Source organism: Gopherus evgoodei, chromosome 21 (assembly GCF_007399415.2).
Source record: "Gopherus evgoodei ecotype Sinaloan lineage chromosome 21, rGopEvg1_v1.p, whole genome shotgun sequence".
Lineage (NCBI taxonomy): Eukaryota > Metazoa > Chordata > Testudines > Testudinidae > Gopherus > Gopherus evgoodei.
The window spans coordinates 17,530,157-17,546,968 of record NC_044342.1 but is presented as its reverse complement, the minus strand read 5'-3'; the positions used below and the strand labels follow the sequence as shown (position 1 = coordinate 17,546,968).

Below are 16,812 nucleotides of genomic sequence, written 5' to 3'. Positions count from 1 at the left end.
AGATTTTTCTCTGACCTGATTGACCAGTGGAGAATGTGTCCAGATGTCAAGGAAGGGATTTCTTGTGCTTGATGAGAGACATTTGGTATTGCAAATGTCTTCAGTGATCGATGAGACAGTGACCCATTAAGAGACTATTTTAGCTGATTAGGAATTACTTATTGCCACTGGTCTTTTCTATAATAAGGACTTGGTTACAGATATCTTTTGCTTATTGATTAGATACTAGTGCATGGGATGGTGCACCCATCCAGTTTTCTATATGCAAGTATTCTATTAATGAATCCTCTCCTTTAAATATTCACAGATTCAAGTTTTGGATACAGCTCCACTGAAAAAAATGTCTCACCTTGCTGCATGTTGACACCACATTGAAATGTAAGTACAGTTCTTATGGGTGTCTGGAATTTTCAAAGGAGTCTAAAGGAGGAGGTATCCATTATCATGGCAATCGCCCTACCTAGCCAAATGACTCACATTGCTTGGGTGGGAGAGCAGACTCACTCCAGACAAAGAAGTCTGGCCCAGTGACTTGGCTGACCTGGAACCTAAAGAGCGGGTAACATATTGGAAACGAGGGACCTCAGCAAAAATTGAGAAAAACTGGCCCAACTTTCTAGAAACTTTTGTTTAATCCCTAGTGGATGGAAACTGGGATGTTCCTCTCCTGTCTCACTCACTCACTCACTCACTCACACACACACACACACACACACTGAACCTACCAAGGTGACCAGGGTGATGGCATGCTATCTGCAGTCATGTAGGGAAGTTTTCAGATGCTATGAATTTTTGAATCTCTAGGGCAGGACTGAGGGGGCACCAGGCAGGGTTAGAACATGCACTCCTTTGCACGTCGATAGAAAATTTGAGAGTGCTGCATGCGGAGGTCTCTGTGCATCCTAGCAACATGGCCAGCATTTTCCTCTCTTTCCATTCCTTTCCATTTTACTTCTTTTGTCTTTTTTCACCCATTATTTCTGAAAGAAAAAAAGTCAATTATATATAACTCCTTGAGAAGCCTTTCTAACTCCTTTAGGATCCTCTGAGATAGATAGATAGATAATCAAAGGAGCCCAAAGGAGTAGTATAGATAAAGATTATATATATAAAGGGAGCCTATAGGAGTTAGATGCCAAATCAATGGGAGTTGTGTGCCTAATTCCCTTAGGTTCCTATAACAATACCAGTCTTTTATTGCAACTCCACCACACACAATTGTATTTGCTTTGTCACTTTGTTTGATCTTCATCCTAAAAGGTTATTTTATTTCCAATTTGTGGCATACACTGGGATTTTCAAAGGAGTCTTATGGACTTAGGTACTTGAATGTCTTCAAAACCACCTAGGTGATTTAGGAACCTCCATCCTATAGCAAAGGTCATTGAGGAGTATATTGACAAAGGTGCTTAGACATTGTGACAATGAACACCTAGTTGATAAGTGTCTAGGAAATCACACACTGCAAGTCACAAAGCCTGCGGTTGACACCCAGGCTCCCTGTGCAATGAGAGGGGAGAATCAGATGTCTTAGGTTATGATTCCCAAAGCCACCATACTAGCCAGAGAAGAGCCTAAGCTAGCCAATGGGAGATGCTAATGAGAGGGGTGTATGCTAGTCTCACCCCTCTCTCTGAGCTAGATGACTAAATCTAGGCCACAGGGAAGCACCTGTTTCTGCTTAGCAATTCTCAGCTGTGATCCCTCTCTGGAGTTAGGTGCCTAAGGCATTTTTTGCAAGAAGCCAGAGGATGAGGGAAGAATCACCTTCTTCATAATTGTTAGCCCAGTGATTAGGCAAAGGGATTTGAAGCGTAAGCTGCTGCCTCTCAGGCAAGTTCCCTAATCTCCAGGCTTTGAATGTTCTGATATAGAGCTCCCTCAGTCTCTCCTGTTGATAGAGGCCTGTGCAGATACAAAATGTCTGTCCGTAGATGTGGATATCTGTGGCTATAAATTGGTATCTGCAGAGCTGCAGGGGTCTACTGGGAACTGCAGCGGTGAAAGCAGCAGCCTGATGGGCCACCATTCCCAGGAGCTAGCACCCCATGCCAGCAGCTGCTCTAGTATGGCTGTGCTGCCCCTAGCCATGCCCAAGGGGTGAGCACCAGGCTCACCAGCAGCTGTCCCTGGTTGTGCTAGTGCAGTGGGCAGCGCTGGGGTTGGGCTGGCGCTGGTACAGCCATACCAGAAAAGCTGCCGCCATTGGGCACTGGCTTCTGGGTGCGGTGGCCCACAAGGCTTCTGCTTTTGCTGCTGCGGTTCCTGATAGAGCCCTTCAACACTGAAAATACTGGTTCATATCTGCAGATATCCGCATCCGTGGATAGACATTTTGTATCCAAGCAGGGATCTACCTATTGAAGTGGTTCGACTCTGGATAACTAATTAATGAGTCATTGGAGTGGAAGGATTGAAGCCTGAGTCTCTCTCAGCCTGAGGGGGGAGGAGCATACTCTAGGCATAGGCTTTATCTGGCCTAGTGACTCTTTAATTATTTATCCATGCTTCAGCAGGAGAAATTGAGGCAGTCACACAGAGATTATCCCTTCATCCAGTGGTGAGAGCACTCACTATGAACTTGCAGATCCTTGTTCAAATCCCTTCCCCGCACCAGGTGGGAGGGGACATGAACTGGGGGGCTGTCCCAGGCGTGTACCCTAGTCACCGAGCTGAAAGTCAGGCTTGATTTCTCTTCTTTGCACCATATCATTTTGTGTGACTTTGCCTGAGCGGCCCAATTTGATAGGCAGCCTCTGAGCACATACCTACTGGTTAGGGCCCCACATGGGAGTTAGGCAGCTGAACACCTATCTTCCCCAGGTTTGTGAATCGCTTTAGGACTTTGATGGGAGATGAGTATCTGGACACCTAGGATGATGCAGCAGTGTGCATGGCCAAAGGTAGATACATAGGCACCCAGGCAACTTGTACTGCAAAAACCCAGGTGCTGAGTGCATTTAGGCACCTGCAGAGTTCAGTGGGAGTTTTGTGAACTACAGTGGAGCCTAAAACTGGGATTTAGGCACCCAAACCAAGATTTAGGCACCTAAATATGCACTTTAAATGCTTAATTCATTTGTGACTCAAGGCCTTGAATGCTTAACTTTCAATGAAACTTTGGTCCTATAGGGCAGTTTTTCAAAGACCTTCAAGTACCTAAAGAAGCAGATAGATGCTTAGTAGTGTTTTCAAAAGCACATTGGTGCCTAACTCCCAATGAAATCTCACTGTGTTAGGTGTTGTACAAACACAGAACAAAAAGATGGTCTCCGGCATGAAGAAACTACAATATGAGTCCTTCTTGTCTATTCAGATTCTGAAGGTATTTGGTGCAGGGACTGTTCTTGTACAATATATCTATACAGAGACACATACAAGGGGCCCTGCTCTTGGGTTGGGCTGCTAGTTGATACTATCAAGCAAATAATGAAAAGTCATGGATCTAGACTCATTGGAATCTGGCTAATCATGATTAAATTCATCACAGGTGGAGGAGGAAAATACTGCATATAAGGAATGGACGAAGGAAACCAAACCAATGTCAGCCACTTCATCCTACTAGGATTCCCCACTTCTGATGAGCTGCAGCTGCTTCTCTTCTCTGTCTTCCTCCTGGCCTATTTGCTAACACTGATGGAAAATATCATCATCATCCTTGTCATCCGGGCCAACCACCAGCTGCACAAGCCCATGTATTTCTTCCTGGGCAACCTGTCATTCCTGGAGATCTGGTACATGACAGTCATTGTGCCCAAAATGCTGGCAGATTTTGTGACCCAGGATAAGCGCATTTCCTTCCAAGGATGCATGGCACAGCTGTATTTTTTTGTGACCTTTGTGTGCACTGAGTACATCCTTTTGGCTGCCATGGCCTATGACCGTTACTTAGCCATATGCAACCCTTTGCGGTACCCATCCATCATGAGCAATAGGTTCTGTGCCCAGCTGGCTGCAAGCTGCTGGGTTTGTGGCTTGATCATCGCCGCAATCAAGCTGAGCTTCATCGCCCAGCTCAGGTTCTGCAGCATTGACGCCATCAGCCACTACTTCTGCGACATCTCACCTCTATTGAATGTCTCCTGCACTGACTCATCTCTGGCCGAGCTGGTGGACTTCATCCTGGCCCTGATGGTCATCATGGTGCCTCTGTGCATTGTGGTCACCTCATACATCTGTATTCTCTTCACTGTGCTCAGGATCCCCTCTTCCCAGGGCAGGCAAAAGGCCTTCTCTACCTGCAGCTCCCACTTGGCTGTGGTAGTCTTGTTCTACTCCACCACCCTCTTCACCTATGCCAGGCCCAAGGCCATGTACGCTTACAACTCCAACAAGCTGGTGTCAGTGCTCTATACTGTGGTGGTGCCGCTCCTGAACCCCCTCATCTACTGCCTCAGGAACAAGGAGGTCAAGGTTGCCCTGAGGAAGGCAAAGCTTGGCACAAGGAGCACTGGGGAACGTAGTTAAAGACTGCTGGAGAAGGGGGTTACTGATGAGTCTCGGATGGATGTCATACTACACTAGGAATAAGCAAACCTGTGTTATCTTATATCTAGGTGAAGTTCGGCAAGCCACACTGCTGGAGAAGGATGGGCTTGTGGTTAAGACAGTGGGCTGTAGCCGAGAAAGTCTCTGTTCAGTTCTTCTCTTTGCCTCACACCTTGAATTTCAGTGACATTTGGGTCCTGAGCTCTGGCAGGCTCTTTCAAAAATCCCAACCTAGGTTCCAAGCTCCATCTGAATATCAATGGGTAGCTAGCTTCTTTGATCACCTTTGGAAATCTCAGCCCAAGTTTACTCAAAAGTTTACCAAAAGTTTTTGGCTGTGCTGGGGCGATGTTTGGGACCACAAGACCATCCCCCCTCCCTGATTTGTGTTGGAAGCATATTGATTCTGAAACTGTATGGAGAAAAAACCAATCATTAATACACTGCCATGTCTCTCTTGTCTACATATATACCAACCCATTGTCTCTGGGCTTTACTACCTTTACACACTTCCCACCTGTTCTGTCTCTCTCTGCTCCTCCCTCTGCTGACTTTTCCACCATTCTATCTCTATTCTGGGTTCCCACGTTCAAAAAATGCCTATCCCATTAGAGTACATCTCAATTCTTGTACTCTTTCTAACCCCCTGTGCTGTTTCTGTTCACCAGTCCTTTGCTCCTCTCATTCTCACTTATCCCCCTCAATCATCTGAAATCAATGGGTGTTGTGGCTTCTCAGCACTCAGGATAGTCAGAGGTTTTCCATGAAAGTGTTTTCTGACAGAAAATTGGCATTTCGACTAAACAATTTTTTTTTCACAAATGCTTACATTCTGTGGAAAATTTCAGTTTTTCATTAAAAAACAACAACAACAACATATGCTTGAAAAAACAACTTCTTGGAAATATTTTGGCAGTGCCTCATAGGAGTTTGGTTCAGTTTCCTCACATCCTCATCAACCAAACTACATCTCCCATAATGCATCACAAGTGGGGACTCACATAATGCAACTGCCTCCCATGTCCATGACAGGAAACCATGGAAGGTGTAGTCCAATCAGGGAGCTCGGGTTATACAAGTGTTGAATATATGAGGCAATTGAACTGGAATTGCAATGTGGCACTGTGGTTGCATTTCAAAACTGAAATTGATTTTCAATATTTGCCAAAAAGGAAAACTTTTCTGTGGAAAGCTTAGATGAAATAAATATGTCATTGAAAAATTCCCATTTTCTGATGAGTTCTAATCAATATCCAAAAACTTCTGAAAAATCAGGCCCAAGGTGTCTAAAGTCATCCTCTCACAACCTAAGGAACTAACAATTAATGAACATGTTGATCTAACCGCCTCTGTTCTTCAGATTCACATCTGTAGAATGACAAAGATCCCACAGTTAGCTATGGCATCAAACAAAGGACCAGCCATAAGATGCAGTATGGCTGAACACTGCTGTGACAGTGGGTTCTTCCATTGTTGAAATGGCCTTTGAAGCATGACTTAATTGTGCATTAATTATTGAAAAATAAATTAAATTACTTTCTTTTGAGTCCATGCTCAGAGGATGCTCAGCTAATGAGGGAAGTTGGTCTTAAGGGTGAGTAGAAATTTAATGAACAAGTGTAACACACCCAGTATATTGTTTTCTAGAAGAAGAAAGATGGTCTTGGTTTACTGGAACAGATCTCTGAATACTGGGGGTCAATTTTCAGCTCTGGGTGACCTTGGGCAATGCATTGGGACAGGGATTTTTCAAAATTGCCCACAGAAATTACAGATCCAGGGAGGGATTTTTCAAATGCCAATGGAACTTGCGCTCCTAAGTCACTTAGGCATTTAAAAAAAAAGTCTCACCCCAATTTCCATTGGTTTTCAACAGTATTTGGGTACCTAATTCTTCCTTTTTCATTTAAAATCTCCACCCAAGTCCTTTGTAGACACTATCCCTGTGGCTGTGCAGTGCGCAGTGCAAGGGGGATCTAATCTCACATTGGAGTTACGGTACTGTAATAATAAATAAATCTTTCTTTGTCAACTAAATAAAAATGCCTTTGTCATGAACTATAACAGCAATTACAGTTATCAATATGCAACAATAAATCAAAATCAGTGCTTAAACTCTTCCCATAAAATATTTACAAAATGTTTGCTGGATCCCCCTGTGGGAACTGGCCCACAGAGAAGATAACAGCCCACTGCTCTGCCACCAGATAGATTTCCTCCTCAAGTGTCAAATGGCTGTGATTTAGGTCTGATGATCCAAAGTTCCAACTTTACAGATGCTGATGAAGGTGGGGGAGTTATTACATTGTATCTGAGCTCATGCACCAGACTTTGACTAGAGAAAAATATCTGGCCAAGAATGTTCCATTTAAATTGTTTGCAAATGGAAAATTGGGGTTTCAACCAAACAAAATTTTCTCAAACAATTCTGCTAGTTAATAAAGCTTAACCCCTGCCCCCTTCATGAGGAGTTGTTTTTTTTCAGCCAAACCTCAAAATATTTCTATTCACAATGACACCATTGTGCCTCTTAGTAGTTGTAGTTTGGGTGGCCTCTGTTGCCATTTTCCACTATGGGCTGGGGTCTATGGCCAGAATACACCTCCCATAGCACACACCCACTCCATATAACAAGGAGAAAAACTGGTGCATAATTGGATGTGTGGTCCAGCAGAAGATTGCAGCCCCAAGAGAAGGAGGGGTGCATAAGGCATCGAACCTATCATGATGTTCATGATGCTCCACGGTGTCATTTTGAATATTTTGCATTTTTTAATTTTTCACCAAAAAATCATTTTTGTAAAAATTTCCCAGGGCAGTGGGGACTACACCCAGCACAGTATTGCACAGTGGGACGTCTCCAGCTCCAGGCTCCATAGCAATAGGCTTTGTCCTATTCCTGTTGCAATCAATGGAAGCTTTAACAATGGGAGTGGGTTGTAGCCCTAGTCAATCAACAAAGTTATGGGACTTTTCATCCACCAAAACTATTCAAGCCAGCGAAAGGAAGGATGTTCCAGTGGTTAGTTTGTGTGCCGGGGCTGGTTCAAGGCCCTCTTCTGCTACAGGCTTCCAGTGTTACTTAGGGTCAGATTTCTAAAGGTATTTAGGTACCTAAAGATGCTGACAAGAATCTACAGAGATTTTCAGAAGCACTTACATACCTAACTCCTGATGGCTTCAAACTGATTTTAATGTGCATTAGGCACCTCTCTGCATTGGTAGGCATCTTAATCCCTTTTAAAATCTGACCAAAGTGACACGGGAAGTTTATGACAAAGTAGGGACCCAAACCTAGGTCTCTAAAGTCCAAGTCAAGAGACCTAACCATGGACCCATCCTGCCACTCAAATAGTTGTTTACAAAACATTCTGAAATTTAGCAGTCAGTGAGCAAATTCTCCAGTGCGATCTACTCTTTCTACAGCACCAGCAATTCATAGTTTCTTAGTTCTTAAAAAGATCACATCCTTATACACAAGTGGAAAACAAAGTTAATTGACTGCTTAAAGAATGTGTCCTATGGGAAAAGGAAAGTCACTTTAAAAAGCAGATAAAGGGTGAGTTAACGAAACATTCAGAGTTACTCAGAGTCAGCTAAGAAAGGTGCTGCTGCTTCCTATGGTATCATAGAGCACAATATATAACGATGAGCTACATTCAGAAATATAATCACAAATGTATGCAGATGGAAAACTCATATTTTTTTCTCTTGTGTAAGAAATCAGTGAAATCAAGGAAGCACTTTTATCATTGCTTCCCTGTCATATGATTTCTGAACGTTTCAAATCTCAGGGTTTTGTTTTGTTTTTTTCTTATTTTCTTCTTTATCATATTTCTTAAGATCCACTTTTTAAAATGAAATAAGCCCAATGGATTATCTGTGAATCACTGTGGTGGTGTATATACCTGAAAAGTAAGTAATTTTAGTATCATCTGACCATGTCATGTTTCCAGTAGCTACCCTGATTTGTTTTCGGTGATAAAATATTAGTCCTTCTTGAGTGGGAAGACACCTAAGTTAGAAAAGGCAGAAGAGTTAATTTAAAATAATTACTAGTTTATAGTGGGTGGGAGGTGGAGAGAGAGAAACTGGCTCTGTGGTGCAGTCAGACAATTAAACATAAGGACACATGATATCTGATTCTGTTGTCTCTTAAGCCAACTTTACAACAAAGTTCTACACTGGCCATTTTGGGGATACACTAGAATAACATTGGAGTGAGTGAGAGCAGAATCAGTCCTGCTGATGCCAATGGAGGTACTCCTGATTTACATCAGGGTGGGGGAGAGGAGAAAATGGTTGAGTTTAACACATATTTTCATATTCTATTTTGTTCTAAATAGGTTTTTAAACTGCACTCCTCATGCTAGTATCCAAGCACTTTCTAGTACAGCATCAAGCAATGTGGCTTCACATCTGTTCCTGATTTACACCAGTCTCAGCAAAAGTAAAATTTGGACCCCTTTTCTCCTCTTTCAAATGAGGAGTAAAGAAGTGATCTTTGGACATGAATCAGGCAAACGGTTTTCTAGCTAGAAGACAAATTGGCTTGGATTGGATTGGGCTGAACTCTTGTGAGGTGAAAGGCTGAGTTTTCTGCCATTATGAATGAAGAAACTGTCATGAGATTGGCTCTTGTAAAAATGTGAGGGTTGGTTCTTATCTAACAGATTACCATCTAACTTCCCTCCAAAATTTCCATACTTAAGGTTTCACATCTATCTATCTATCTATCTATCTATCTATCTATCTATCTATCTATCTATCTATCTATCTATTTCACACATTTTCCCTGTTTTCCTTTTCTAATCTCTTTCGCTACTTCCCCTCACTCCTTTTTTTTCTAGATTTTTTATGAAATATATGTATTTAGGTCTACATTTTTATTACAGTTTTTCTGGCTTGTAAAAGTTCTCTCACTCATTTTCAACCTTCTTTCAACTTTCAGGACCAGTCTACTTCCAACATGATAAACTTCACATGTGGATGTTTGCTTATGATGAAGAAGCACAATACCTGTTGCAAGAAAGAGTGATACTTATGTATTGTCTTCTCTGACCGATGCCGAGAGTTGCAATGGATTGTTCCACTGCATCTGTCTGCTAACAGCTAGTGTATACCAACATGGTGATTGGAGCTCATTGAGGAAACAAAATTCTTCCCAAATTGTCTCTTCTTTCCTCCATATACAAAAAGAGCCATGGAAAACCACACAACGGTGGCTGAGTTCATCCTGGTGGGATTCGGAGGCCATCCCGAACTGCAAGTCTTCCTCTCTGTCTTCTTCTTGGTTCTGTACACTGTCACCCTGGTGGGGAATGTTGGCATGATCACCATCATCAGTGCTGACTCCAGGCTCCATACCCCCATGTACTTCTTCCTGAAGAACCTGTCCTTCCTGGACCTCTGCTACTCCTCCGTCACTGCCCCCAACGCCCTGCTATGCTTCTTAATGGGGCACAGAGCCATCTCCTACAATGGCTGTGCTGCCCAAATGTTCTTCTTCTCTCTCTTTGGGACCACCGAGGCATTCTTCTTAGCCGTGATGGCTTACGACCGCTTCGTCGCCATTTGCAACCCACTGCGCTATCCAATCACAATGTCCAAGAGAACTTGTGCTTTCCTAGTGGCAGGCTCCTATCTCTCAGGCTGTCTCAACTGCAGCATCCAAACAGGCTTTACATTCACCTTGTCCTTCTGCAGGCCAGGGAAAATTGACCACTTCTTCTGTGATGTCCCTGCAGTGATGCAAGCCTCCTGCTCTGACACCTTTGCCAATGAAATGGTGATGCTGGCAGTGTGTGGGTTCATCATAGTGAGCACTGGCCTGGTCGTCCTTATCTCCTACGGTTACATTATCACCACTGTCACGCGGATACCCTCTGCTGAGGGAAGACGCAGAGCCTTCTCCACCTGCACTTCCCACCTGGTGGTTGTGAGCTTGTTCTTTGGGACAGTCTTCTTTATGTATGCTCAGCCTGGGGCCATAATCTCCCCAGATCAAAGTAAAGTTGTCTCTGTGTTCTACACCATTGTCATCCCCATGCTGAACCCTTTGATCTACAGCCTGAGGAACAAGGAAGTGAACGTGGCCCTGAGAAGACAACTAAAAAAGAAAGGCTTTTTACACTGAGCTCCCTGAAGTAGCAAGGCAATTCAACAGTGGGCAGGTAACTGGGATGGACAACAATAGGTGCCAGAGACAGTGGAATTCCTACAAGGCACTTCCATAGAACAATGGTCTGAGCTGGTGAATATTATAGGGAAAGGTAGGGACTTTCAGCGGCCTACGTGAATTAGCATCTAACTCCCTCTGGCTCATTTTAAAATCTCAGACAAAATGTAAGGGTGATGAATCAGAGGCTAAGTCTAAGTGCCTTGGAAGAGGAAAAATGGGGGTAGATGGTTTTGTGATTAAGATGTTGGACTGTGACTTGGGAAATCTGGGATCTATTTCTAGCTCCCCATGTGAACTTGGGCAGGCTACTTACGCTGAGATTTGAGTGCTCAATTCTCATTAACTTTAATAGGACTTTAGTGTCTAAAGTCTTAGAGAGCTTTGAGAATCTCAGCCTTAATCCCACTGTTTCTCAGGTGCCCATCTGTATAATGTGAATTTTGATGCTTCCTTTCTCCAGCTCAATCAGTTTACATGGTGACTTTTGCAGGAGCACAGACTTTTTCTGACCATATGTAGCGCAGCATCTGATAAAACGGGACGCTGAATGTAAGTGGAATCTGTACTTATTGCTAGTACAATAACTTTAAACTGGAGATGCATTGGCAGGGACAGCTGACAGCCACCTCTATGTGAAGAAACCAGCCTCTTGATTCTACTTTGCATGGTTGCTTACTCTTTCCTCTGAACATTGTCAGACTGTACATACTCCTTTCAATAGACGCTGATGTAAAAGACTCACAGAAATAAACTATGGGACTTGGGCTTCTAAGTCACTTAGGGCCATATTTTCAAAGGCATTTAGACACCTAAAGAGGCAGATAGGCATCTGGGGTGATTTTGGTAAGCACCTAAACAGAACCAAATCAAATCAAATGGGACAGAATAGATTATGTGGCTTAAGTGAAAAGATCCACAAAATGCCTCTCATTAAGAGGCCCAGTTCAACTCCATGCAAAGCTGATAGTCATTCCATTAACTTCAGTGAAAAGCCTAGATCCCCAGCTGGTGTCAACTGGCAAAGCTCAATTGAGCTCAACTCACTGAAACCCCAGTTGGTATGAAGCAGCCATAGTGCCACTGCAGTCAATGGGTCCAGATACCTAGCTGGTGTAAATCATTGCAGCCCCTTTACCATCAGTGGGCCAGATATGAAGCTAGTGTAGATCATCATACCTCCATTGAGTCATTGACTTCAGTTGACCTCTGCTGATTTTCACCAGCCGGGCCCTTTGTGAATTAATGAGGGCCTGATTCCATGTCCTTTGAGGTCAATGTAAGGACTCCCTTTATTTCAATTGCCTTTGGATCAGGCCATGAGATCAGAATCTGTCCCGCTATCTCTTGGCTCAGAGAGTAGGGCATGGAGTTGGCACATGTGAGGACAATAGCTAGTGTCAACATTTGTCTGGCAATAAGTTCTCGTCTTCTTCCCATTGGAATCAGCAGTAGGACTCCCGTTGACTTCAGTGGCACCACGATTGTGCCCAGTTAGCAAACTGATTAGAAAATGTAAAGTGACATGAATGTAATTCCCCTCCACAAAGTAAGAGACCAGTTGTTATCCCCTTAACATCATACCCCTGAACAATATCTCTGTGTCATTGTTAAGCAGTTGCTGATGTGAAAGTAGAATGAATTAAATTGTAAAAATAAGAATGGATTAAAGAAATGTTGTATGTACCTTTAAGCAGAAATAAGAAATGTTGGAATACAGGTGTCAGGAAAAGAAACATTAGGCATAAACAAGGGTGCTAATGGCGAAACATTAACAGGATAGGTAATAGTTAGTAAGGAAATAAGATATGCATGCCTAGCCCAGGTAAACTTATCAGATTCTGCTTCCTTTGTTATCTTGTTAAGTGCTCACCCTTTTATCTGTATAAATAAGACAGTTTGTGTCTTGCATGGTGCTCACATTATCTGGGTGTTATTGGTGGAGCGCTGCGCTAATAAAACAGAGTGGTCTGACAAATTGTGAGTCCTGATTCTAACTTTGACACTGACTTTCACAATCCCACTGAACCAACGGGCCAGATATTTACAGGTATACAGCATGTAGAGGGATTTTCAGTGGCACCATGGGCCTTATTCACAAAGGAATTTAGGCTTTGCACAGCTCAGTGTCATCGCAGCTCAGTTTTAGGTGCCTTGAAAACCATTGGGATTCACAAAGCCTGAGTTAGGTGCCCAGGCTTCCTGTGCAATAAACAGGGAGAGCTAGGTGCATCAGAATGGGACTGACAAAAGTCCGCATGCTAGGTGACTCCCTGCTAAACCAGCCAATAGGAGATGCTGATGCTCAGGGAGTTTGCTGCCTAACTCTGGGACTGAGGGAGCCCCATATCTGAATATCCCATAACACAGGGGCGAGGGCAATCACCTGAGAGGTGGCAGATCCCTGTTCAAATTACTTCTCCCCCACTGAGCACATTTACCATGTGGGGACCTTCAGGTGAGTTAGGTCTGTATTCCCTTGTTTCGTGCATCACTCTGGGCTTCAGTGTCCAGACATCTAGAGGGAAGGAGTAGTGCACTTGCCACTTAGGTGCCAACTTCGTGGGTACTCCGGGGCTCAAGCACCCACAGAAAAAAAGAGTGGTGCTCAGCACCCACTGGCCACAATGCTTCTGTGCCCCACGGCTGGGGCTCTGATCAGCTGTTCAGCAGGCCCTGGGATGGCCAGTGGAGCAGTGAGAGGCTGGTGGGGTTTGCTCAGGGAAGGCAGAGAGTCATGAGCGGTGGGCTCACAGGGCGGGGGGGGAGTCTCGGGGGAGATGGCAGAGTAGGGGCCTGAAGAGGCACAGTGAAGGCAAGGTCTTTGGGGAAGAGGTGGAGCAGGGGCGAGGCCTTGGGCAAAGCATCAGTGGAGCTTCCACAGGGGAAAAAGAAAAGGCCAGTGGAGCTCCCACAGGGGAAAAAAAAGGCTAAAAGCGGAAATATAGGTGCCCAGGGAGCTTTTTCTGCAAAAAACTTAGGTGCCAAGTTAATTTAGGCAGCCATGGAGTCTGGTAGCAGCTGAGCAGGGATTTTGTGAATCCCAGTGACTGGGATTTAGGCCCCTAAATTGGCAATTGGATGTCAAAGTCCCTTTGTGCATCTATTCCATAGGCATCTAACAACCAATAATTACAATGGGTGTTAGGTGCCGAGATGTTTTTGAGAATCTCACTAGGTGTCTGAATAAATCTGACTCAAGAAGACTACTCGAATGAATAAGGGCTAGATTTTAAATATATTCAAGTGCCTAACTCCCAATGGAATTTAAAATCACTTTAAAATCTGTCCCTGTGTGCTTCTGTATAAGAGTAGGAGTTCCATTTTAGGGCTTGACATATTTTGTAGGAGTGGTGAGAAAGAAAGAAAGAAAGAAAGTTTCAGCTTTTCCACACATCAGTGAAGAGAGGCTGTCATTCACACACTGAAAACAGACAGAATTTGTCTCTTTATAATTTGATTTTTATTTTTAAAAATTGGTACATTCTGAGACTCATTCACCATATTTACAGGAGACTGATATTCAGTGATTAACATCCTGGGATTTCCATGGTAAATGATCAGCGTGAGTCTGATACAACGACCTATAGTCCACCTAAATCTCATCTGAGATCAAGGAGATTTTATCCTATAAAAAGCCTGCAGAATTGGGCCAGTGTTGTGTCCATTTAACTTCCAGAAGAAACAGGAAAAGGGTTTTGATGTGATTCTTTTCCTAAGTTAATGAAACTTTAAATGTGGAGAGAATGGTCTTGACCTTTCCTTCATTTATGCAAGTTTTACAACAGTGCCACTACATTGATATCAGTGGAGTTACTATGGTTTTATAATGAGCAGATGAAAGGAAAATCCATCCCCCTCGTATCAGCAGATTTCCTCTAGACTTACACTTGAGTGAGTGAAAAGAGAATGAGCACCACTGGCTGCAACGGAGTTACTAACAATTTACACCAGGGTATGTGATAGTGGAACCAACCGACTGGTATAACAGCAGCTACTAGTGATTTATACCAGGATGAGTGGATATTTCTAATGTACATCAATAAGAATGAGATTTAAATCAAAACCACTGACTTTATTGAGGTGTGTTGCAGACACAACACAGGAGTATTGCACATAGACGAACCAGTCTAACATAGACTCTATCTTTTTCCATTACCTGATACAGATGTCATATTTTTCACCATTCTCCAATAGCTACCTCACCATTATATCAGAGATACTTCAAGGGCCAGATTCTGAGCAGGCTTAAATCCATGTAGCTCCACTGAAGTCAGATTGGCTAAACCAAATTTATATTACCCGATGATTTGGACTGAGGTAATTCCTATTATCAATATATGGAAATATACAAATAAATATGGAAATATTTTATTGTCACAAATATGTTGTATAGTCTATGCTCTCGAATGTTATAAGAGCAGAAGAATTGCCATGCATCATCATCCTATCTCCAGTACTGCCCCAAGTCAGCTGTTTCCAAGACAACTGTATTATAATCTGAATCATGGAGAAAAAAATCTTCCTAAACCAGAGAGTAACAGTTGGTTCATACCCCAAAGCAGGAGGTCCCTATAAAAAATGAAGCCATTTTAGAATTCTGTAAATTTATTTGATTGCCACTGGATAATAGGTAATGAGTTCCACAGCTTAGATGGCTAGATAGATATCTTGAGCTAGTCCCCTGCTCTCCTGTGTCATCCCCCCAACCATTCATACACTGGTCCCAAATATTCATTGGTTTATAGCTGGAGAAAAATGACAAAGAAAAACAATGACATATTTTTGTCAGAAATATGTATTTCTTTCTCCCTCCCCCACCCATTTCAGAAGTTCACAAAAGCCCTGCACAGGCAGATTTAGTCTCTATGTTCATAACCAAGGTTCAACTTTTCAAAGATTTTGTCGCCATAGTTCTGCCCCAAGCTTCTTTCACTTCTTTGTTCCTTACACTGTAGATGAGGGAATTCATCATGGGGATGACAAGGTGTAAAACACAGACACTGCTTTCCTTGGGTACAGAGAAGTTAACTAGGTAGGCTGTGCATACATGAAAGCTGTGGACCTATAAAATAAACTCACCGCTATTATATGGGAGGTGCAAGTGGAGAAAGCTTTGTGTTTGCCCTCAACAGAGTGAATCCTGAGGATAGTGGAGATGATATAAGCATAGGAGATGTCATAGGTTTCACCCCCACTCTGAACTTTAGGGCAGTGATGTGGGGATCTGCATGAGAGCCCCTAAGCTTAATTACCAGTTTAGATCAGTATGCTGCCACCACCCAAATCATCTAAAACAACCGTTTGTGAGTCATTTGGGAGCTCTGTCTCCCCCCAAAAATATCTTCCTCTCAAGTACTATAACCCTTCCCTAGGGAGCCTTGAGAGACTTCTCCAGCAATTCCCTGGTGAACTCTGATCCAAACCCCTTGGGTCTTAAAACAAGGACAAAACAATCAGGTTCTTAAAAAGAAGACTTTTAATTAAGGAAAAGGGGTAAAAGAAATACCTCTGAGAGGTTAGCATGCAAGCTACTCTTACAGACAACAGATTCAAAGCACAGAGGATGTTCCCCTGGGCAAAAACCTTAGTTACAAAAAAGAAAACCCAATTTGATTATCCCTCTAACGCAAAAAGACAAGTCACAAAAGATAATAAACATAAGCTAATTTATTCCTTCTCTAATACTCACTACCCTGATAGGAGGCTGATTCCTGGATCTTTTCTCTCCGGCACACAACTTAAGGAACTGAACAAAGGACTTTTCCCTCCTTCCAGTAGGGTGGTATGTTTTGTATAAGTTTGTTAGCATATCAGGGTTGGGTGGGATCTCATGAGGTCATCCAGTCTACCCTGTGCTCAAAGCAGGGCCAATCTGCCAACAGATCTTTGCCACAGATTCCAAAATCTGTAACCAGATTCCTAAATGCCCCCCTTAAGGATTGAACTCACAACTCTGGGTTTAGCAGGCCAATGCTCAAACCACTGAGGTATCTCCCTGGTGGGTGAATACTCTCTGTGTTTATAGTCTGTGATCAAGTCACTCACCTTCCCTTCTCCCCACCCCAACATGATCTTCTTTTTGATTAAAAAAAAAGCAGATTCTGTTCTCCACATCTGGCACACTCAGGCATTTTTTCCAGCTC

At 43.1% G+C, this 16,812-nt stretch overlaps 2 protein-coding genes across 2 annotated transcripts; both read left to right on the top strand.

The window, feature by feature from the left end:
• The first annotated feature begins 3,519 nt into the window (after nucleotides 1-3,519).
• On the top strand, nucleotides 3,520-4,467 carry LOC115638146 (olfactory receptor 6Y1-like). Its single transcript, XM_030539719.1, has one exon. It carries the CDS (start codon nucleotides 3,520-3,522, stop codon nucleotides 4,465-4,467), a length of 948 nt encoding a protein of 315 aa, XP_030395579.1.
• A 5,224-nt stretch (nucleotides 4,468-9,691) lies between these two features.
• LOC115638244 (olfactory receptor 12-like) lies at nucleotides 9,692-10,624 on the top strand. Its single transcript, XM_030539828.1, has one exon. It carries the CDS (start codon nucleotides 9,692-9,694, stop codon nucleotides 10,622-10,624), a length of 933 nt encoding a protein of 310 aa, XP_030395688.1.
• Nucleotides 10,625-16,812: the final 6,188 nt, after the last annotated feature.